Source organism: Glycine soja, chromosome 13 (genome assembly GCF_004193775.1).
Source record: "Glycine soja cultivar W05 chromosome 13, ASM419377v2, whole genome shotgun sequence".
In the NCBI taxonomy this organism is placed as follows: Eukaryota; Viridiplantae; Streptophyta; class Magnoliopsida; order Fabales; family Fabaceae; genus Glycine; species Glycine soja.
The window spans coordinates 29,839,812-29,848,168 of record NC_041014.1 but is presented as its reverse complement, the minus strand read 5'-3'; the positions used below and the strand labels follow the sequence as shown (position 1 = coordinate 29,848,168).

At 30.3% G+C, this 8,357-nt stretch overlaps 1 protein-coding gene across 1 annotated transcript; it reads right to left on the bottom strand.

Moving 5' to 3' along the window:
• Positions 1 to 31: 31 nt before the first annotated feature.
• Positions 32 to 5,693, bottom strand: LOC114380837 (glutathione hydrolase 1-like). The gene is made up of 7 exons (XM_028339907.1): positions 5,228 to 5,693; positions 5,040 to 5,103; positions 3,226 to 3,741; positions 2,874 to 3,109; positions 1,754 to 2,018; positions 1,106 to 1,243; positions 32 to 525 (listed from the first exon to the last, which is right to left on the bottom strand). The coding sequence occupies exons 1-7, from the start codon at positions 5,599 to 5,601 to the stop codon at positions 277 to 279; spliced, it is 1,842 nt and encodes a 613-aa protein (XP_028195708.1). The 5' UTR covers positions 5,602 to 5,693; the 3' UTR covers positions 32 to 276.
• Between the last annotated feature and the right edge of the window lie 2,664 nt (positions 5,694 to 8,357).

The following is an 8,357-nucleotide window of genomic DNA, read 5'->3' as shown; positions in this document are numbered from 1 at the left end:
CTTCTGGAGTAGGAGTAGAGACTTGTTGAGATAACCAGAAGAAAATTGTGTACATTTTTCATTCCCATTATTCAATTTAAATACAATTAGCAGTAGAAGAATCATGTAAAGGAGAAAAATTGCATAGATGAGAACAAGCAGGGTAGTTGAACTTGTAGAGACTTTGAGATAACCAGAAGCCAAATTGTATAGATTTTTTATTCCCATTAACGAAATACAGCAAGCAGTATAAGAATCATGTAAAGGAGAAAACTTGCATAGATGAGATGAATTATCTCAAAAGCCTGCAGGAAAACCACCCTTTCTTGGATCACTCACTGCCACAAGCGTTTCGTTTTCAATCCCTTTATTTTGTTTGGAGGGCACAATAGTGTCTAAAACAATGAATTGGCAAATAGTCCCACCGGCAAGGCCCTTTAGGACATGACCCTTACTTTTAAGGGCTTTCCTGATATCAGCTGGAACTTCAAAGTGGTCACCGAACACAGTTGTCCAATTCTCATAATTAACCACGTTAGGTAGTAGCTGCATAAAACAACATGTCGAGATAAGTATGTAGTCACAATCACAAAAGAGAAAAATATCAGAATAACAGTAGCTACATAAAGACAAAATTCTTATCAATTGAAATGAACCATACATAGGAGAAAGAGAAACAGCTTACAGGGACAAAAATATGGATTCAAGTTAGAAGTTTTAAATTCTGATAAGTGATAATAAAAATTTTCCTCGGTTTTAATGCTGCCATTCATTATATATATAATATATCTATAACACTCTTAAGGTGCGTTGGGAAGAATTTATTACAGTTTATCTTGTGGCATAAGTATTTATGAAAATAGCCTATTATTTTGTCCATAAGTTGCTCTTAGCTTAATTCAATTTGTTCTCCAGTATAATTTATGAAAACAATTACAACTTATGAAAACAGTTTAATCATATTTAATTTCCTCTTGAATTAAAGAAACAACTTATACATCACTTAAATGACAAACACTTATTCAATAAGCACATAATTAAGTTGTTTATCAGTTTCTGCATATCAGAGCTTACCAATCAGAGGCAGAAATAACAAGCAACCCCCCAAAAACTTTAAATAGAGTACCTGATGATAGACCCTTGGAGCCGTTACAGAAGAAAAAGGATTCAGTCCTTTAACGAAGTGATTCAAAAGTACTTCTGCAGTTCCACCAATGATGAAACCACCTCCACTTGCACCTACTACAGCTTTTAGCTTCCCATCCTGTATAGGCATGGTAAGAAATCATTGCAAGTAAAGAATATGAGTACCTTGAATTAATAATAGTGAAAGGATTTCATAACCATTGCAATCAAGATTTGTTCTTTTGTATGCGTGATAAGAGTGATTGTGTTATTTAATAAAGGTTAAATTACTCGGTTGGTTCCTAAAATATTAAAATATTTGAACATTTTCAAATAGGTCTTGAAACTTTCTTTTTTTATTAAGTCCCTAAACAAAAAAACCCTAGTGATTCACTTAAAAAAATTACATGATGAAGAACCCAATTAATAAATTTTAGTTTGAAGATCTACTTGAAAACACTCAAATAGTTCAGGGACCAATTGACTAATTTAACCTTTAATAAATTAAAATTCTTTTTATCTCTATCTCTTGATGAAGCTCAACTTGAGCAGTAGTGGGTGAAATGAATGTTAGTGGGTGACATGGATGGTAATGTGGAAGAGGATATCCACATTTAAGAAAGTCAAATCTTGATAAAGGATTGATTACCTTAAGGACAATAGTGGGTGACATGGATGATAGTGGCCGCTTTCCTGGCTTGATGAAATTGGCAGGAGCTGGTGGTGGAACATCCTTGGTAACATTTCTAGGGATGGAAAAATCATCCATTTCATTGTTCAGTACTATTCCTGTACTTGGTGAAAGGATCTTTGAACCAAAATATGAATTTACAGTGCTAGTCATGGAAATGGCGTTTCTCTCGGGATCTATTATACTTAAATGACTTGTACCATGATCATTTATCGGATTCCACCTGCAAACACAGTTCAGCACAACTGAGAATTCTGTATTGCCACAAAATTAATTTTAGTTTAGAACTTATTTTTAATTGGATCTTTATATATATAATACAACTTAGTGCCCATACATACAATCATTTTAAACTTCCTTTTTATCATGTCATGTTAACACTGTGAGTAACAGAATGTAATGTGAGGCTGCTACTATATGCTGGTTTGTGAAGATTGAATTCATTACTTCACTTGACGGTTAAATGACATTGGTGGTTCTAACTGAATAAGCCTAGATACTAGATAGTTGTTCTGTTGTAAACCGTGTCGTTCACTACATAGTTGTTCTGTTGTAAACCGCGTAGTAACATAGCTGCATCACCTCTCAGTTTCCGTTAAGCCAAATGCATCTATAAATTAAAATCATTTGTACTTACAAAAACTAAATTAAATTTGAACTAAACTGAAATCAGGGCTACTTTTAAGGACAAATACAATTTAGATAGACACGTACAGCATAATCAAGTTGACCAAATGCCTAAAACACCTAAAGTCAACCTTTATATACAAGTTGCAGACACTTCCTCAATCAAGATATATCTTTCTATATGTTTCAAGTTGACTATATTATGAAACCAATTGGTCAAGAAATTGATTTCATTGAATCTTTCAACTCTAGTTTATGGAGACGCGCAAGTTATGATGCATTAATTGTCAACATTTGCTGCATTTTATTCTTGTCATTCACACCAAAAGCTGCATATTGCTAGTGTGTGAGGTAGCATAAGACAAACATGGAATCTAAAGAACCTAATTAACTAGCACAGGCATGAATCAATGTGAAAATTAGTGTAAACTCAATGAACTTAGGAGCTTACCTGCTGCCGTAATGACTGGGGCCAAAAGTCTTATTATCATTGATGTCATTTTTCAACACTTTAGCAAAACTATGAGAAAGCATATCAGAAAGAACCCCAGTTATATTTACAAAATCAGGGTCACCAAGATTCATTCTCACGGCAAATACATGCTTCAAAGCTTCAATTTCTCGATGGAAGCCAAGGGCACCAGAAAGGCCAGAAGGGAGCTTATATTGATCTAGAATGTTCAGCAGCTGTAACAAAAGACAGCATTGGCTAAGTCCCTTAATTTGCTAATAATAAGGTAGATATCAAGAAAAGAAAAAACTTGTTAACAATAACACATAGGTAGTGAATCAGATAGACTTACTAGCATCATTGGATGCCCACCTGAAGGGGGAGGCATGCCAAGGAGCGTTAGTCCAAGAACATCATTAGATATGGGTTCCTTCTGTTTAACAGTGTAACTTTTGAGGTCTTTCATGCTCAATATCCCTCCAGCATTCTGAACATCTTTAACTAAATTAAGACCAATCAATCCATCATAGAAGGCTTGTGGACCAGACTCGGATATTGTTCTGAGAGTCTCAGCTAGTTTGTTATTGTAGCAAATGTCACCTATATTCAAGAGTTTTCCATTTGGTGCAAATATGCTACGAAGACCCTTGTCTTCCAATATATCTGACTCTGATGCTTCCATCTGCATGTGGAGGTATGGTGATACTTTAAACCCTCTACGTGCTAGAAACTCAGCTGGCTTTACAAGTCTTTTCCATGGAAGCTTCCCATGTTGTTTCCACGCCTCATGAAGGCCAGCAAGTTCTCCAGGAACTGCTACAGATAGGCCACCTTTGGCCTTCAAAGTAGTATTTCCAGCATACATATCCTGACAAAAATGGATAAATCATGTTTAATACACCTTATGAATTGTTTACAACTATTTAAAAAATTAAGTACTATATAATTTTTATGTTTTAAACTTTAAAATCAGTGCTGATTTTAAACATCCAAAAGTAACACGATTTTATTAAGAAAGGAAACACTTACCACACTTGGGTTTCTAATGCAATAATACTGTCTTCCCTAATAAAATTTGTCTCAGAAAGGATTCCTCCAGATAAAATAAATCTATTTAATGGATTAATATCTCCCAATATGTGTTCTAGCATGCACATGGATCTAAGGATCAAACTCCTAACCACATGCTTAAGGTGTATGGTTATTTTCCAACCATAACACACCATGTTGGTTAAACATTTTATTTTAACATAACGACTACCTAATTTATTTCTGCATGCATTTCCTCTTTTCTATTTTATGTTTTTACTTTTAATTTGTAAAACTGTCACATTGTTTTCAATCTATTTTCTGTTTTCAAATGTTTGTACTGTATGGTTATTTTCCAACCATAACACAGCATGTTGGTTAAACATTTTATTTTAATATAACAACTACTTAATTTATTTTTGCATCCATTTCCTCTTTTTTATTTTATGTTTTTACTTTTAATTGGTAAAACTGTCACATTGTTTTTGATATATTTTCTGTTTTCAAATGTTTGTACTATATGGTTATTTTCTAACCCTAACACCCCATGTTGGTTAAATATTTTATTTTAATATAACAACTACTTAATTTATTTCTGCATTCATTTCCTTTTTTTATTTATGTTTTTACTTTTGATATGTAAAACTGTCACATTGCTTTCAATCTATTTCCTGTTTTCAAATGTTTGTACAGAAAACACAAAAAAAAAAAGTTTTTTTCAGGGTTCCCGTCCTTAAAAATCTTTGAAAACTAAGAATACAGTTTAAAACAATGTATCAATTTTGTAAATTAAAAATAAAAACAGAAAATGAAAACAGAAAAAAAAATAAACATGCCTTGTATTTTTATCAGATACTTTTTATTTTATTTCTTTAATAATTTAGTGCCTAAAGACACCATTAGCCTTTGTGTTAAAAAAAAATCAATACAAGGTTATGTAATGATGAAAGAAAATGAAATAAACAAGGATCAAAATTTTGAGTTTTTTTTAATGGTTTTCTCTCTTTTTCTCTTGAGTCTCAATCGTATAACAAATCCATCAATTTTAAAATAAAAAAAACTATAATAAGCATACGAATAATCCAAAAATTGAAAAAGGAAATAATGATTTAGATGGTTAAAGAGTTAAAAGGGTACCTTGCAAGAAAGAGCAGGAGCAGTTTCTCTCATATCAAAAGCCTTTGCCACCCCATTATTCAACCTGAGAAGCATAAGGAATTATAAGATTGGTTTGGTGGGAAAAGAGAAAAAAGAGGGAGGGAAAAATAAAAAAAAACTAATAATTAACGACTAACATTTGTAGATAATAATTAAAAAAAGAAAACCTGAGAAGCATAAAGGCACCACCACCAAGGCCACTTGAAGCAGGACTCACAACCCCCAAACAAAGGGCAGAAGCCACTGCTGCATCCACTGCATGTCCTCCTTCTCTCAGAACATCCTTCCCAATCCTTGAGCATCTACCGTCATCAGTGGCAACAGCGCCATTGTGGGCATAGATCACCTCACCTCTGTGTTTTGTGCCTCCATTTGTGGCCTCAATGCCCTCAGCAGAGGCCAAATTTGAAAGCAAAAGCACAGCAATGGCATGCCATAATAAAACGGATACAACAACACTTGACATGTATGGGGACAGGATTTGGTGTAGGGAATGAAACTGTTGCTGCTGACCTGTTGTTGACTTATGAAGCCGAGACATGGATGGCGCTTCTTCTGCTTTAGCTCAGTTTGCTGTCATAACATAAAGCAAAAGAATGGATGATGGCAGTTTCCAATATTTGTGTACTTTTCTTATCGGAGTGCGCATTATATAGTGTTATTGATTATAGTCAAAAGTGGATCAAGGCAACCTCGGTGCTTATATTACGTTGACTAAATTTCGGTTTTGTTGATTATGTTCTAGTGTTTTTTTTTTCGTATTTTTATTACCTTAACTTTTAAAATTTTCATTTTAATTTTTTATATTTGTAAAAAAGATATTTTAAAACATTAAGTTTTTAATTTTTTTTATGTTTTTAAAGTTTCATATAGAGTATTTCTTTTGTTTTCATTTAAAAACGATTATGTTTTATCAGTGTTTTAAATTTTGATCTGACACTAAAGATAACTAAAATAATTAATTTAAAATAACTATTTATTTTAAAATTTAAAATATTGATGAAGCATTAATGAAAAATGAAAAATAAAATCAAAATAATTTTTTTTAAATATAAAAAATTAAAATAAAACTTTTAAAACTTAATATATTAAAACTTTAAAAAATATAAAATGTCAAAATAATTTTTTTAAAATTTAATATACTAAAATAGACAAATATTTAAATATAATGGACCAAAAACTCACGTTTAACTTATTAAATTTACTTTTCAAGCACTGATGTCAATGATATCAATAAGATCCTGCTGTCGGGGTTGTGCTTATTAATAGGGGTATTTGTACCTTAAGTGGAAGGGTTTGCCTGTGTTCTAATCCGGTTTGAAATTTTAATAGGGTCAATCGACCAATATGGGGAATAACATCAGGTGAATCTGATTTATTGATACAATATATTACTATTACATATAATTAAATGGTAGAATTAAAGTATACTATTATAATTAATATCATATATACTATTATGGTATATTTTATAATTCTTCTAAATAATTAGTTAATTCATCAAGGTCAATAAAATTTATTAATTAATTAATTTGTCATAAATTTTAGTTTTATTTTAAAATTATCCATGAAATTAATTTTTTTAGAGGTGGTACGTTGTTTAAATTCAGCCTATATCTTATTTTATTAATAGCCCAATAAATGTACTTATTTTCATAAGAAAATGAATAGATTATTAATAGACTCACAATTAATTAGGAGTGAATTTTTTTAACAATAAAATAATCCTATATTTCTTATAATTAGGACAAAAAAGTTATTTTTTTCGCTTCTAATATATAAAACATGTTCTTATAATGTATTTGGTCCACTTTTTTGAATTTGTGCTCATTCTTATAATGCTAACAAGACATTCTTTCTAACATACTATTTATTATTGGATGAAATTTATTAAAAATCATAAATTTTTTTAAGTTTCAACTTTTATTTAATGACTCTTTCTAGACGGATACAAGAGTGTATTGAATTGGTGACCAATTTTTTCTTTTACATAATAATTTAAATGTTTAAGTTCTAATAAATAGTTATTTGACAAATATTAAATTTAAAAAATTATTATTGATTTTATGGTTAAAGTTAGAGATATGATCTACTAGAAAACTTCTAAACAAATATTAACTTATATTTTTTTCTCATATATACACAAAGGATTTTAAGGGAGGTGGGATCATTATTTCTCTCTTAATTTTGTAATTTTTAATAAGTATTAAGCAATGAAATAATATATATTAGAATAACTATGTTACTAATATTAATTTCTTAAAATATTTTTAAGCCTGATCAGGTCATGAAAACTCTCACTTACTATTAAGCACCTCTCAAAAAGTAAGTGTTTATTTAAGGCAAGTTTAAGTTACTTAATGCATTGGCCTCCAACTTACGTTTCCAAAATATCCCCTTTGTAACTTAGAAGTATCCGTCGAACTTGCATTAGAATGTCCGTTTTCACACTTTCAACGGTCATGCGCTTATACGTTGATAATGCATTGTAATGAACCATTTAGTAATAAAACGTTACATAAATTTTAAGAATTTAGGGTTCTTTTATGAGACCCATTTAGTAAAAAAAATAGACATTTTATTGGGAAAAAAATTATTTTTAACTATAAAAAGTAAAAAATAGTGATGCGTAATGATGGAATCCACTTAAAATATGGAAAGTAAAATATATAAAAAATTCTGAAACAAAGACACTCCAAGCATGTGATATGATTCTTCGGAATTTAAAAAATATTTTGGATGGAACGGGGAATCTTTCATCAAGTATGTATTGAAGTAGTCTCTCACCTAACTATAAAGGTTATTATTATTGGAAACTACACGTTTACGATTATTTTTTGTCTATTAAAAATTTGTATTAATATTTATAATAATTAAGTTTGAGTAAAAAAAATATCGAACGTGTAAATAAATAGTGTCAAATTGTCGTATCTTAATCCAAATTCGAGTTTTATTGTACTAAGTATCAAATACTGGCTTTTTATTCAAGGAGAGGGCCAATTCTGAATAAATATTTAAGTTGCTTTCAAACGTTTGCCACGCGTAAGGTAGCTTTAATCAAACAGCATAGCATGTATACACCTTAACTTTAACGGTGTGTTCACTATAGAAGAGAAAAATACTATTAAAAAAATATTCTTTATTTTGTGAAATTCACGGGCTTTAATGATTTACTTTAATTCAAAACAAATTTCTTTTATTCTCATTCTTTTTATTTTCATCTTCTAAATCAAACAAAACCTTAATTAATTTATTTGTTTAATGTAGTTTCATGAGTCCTTGAATAATATTTATTAT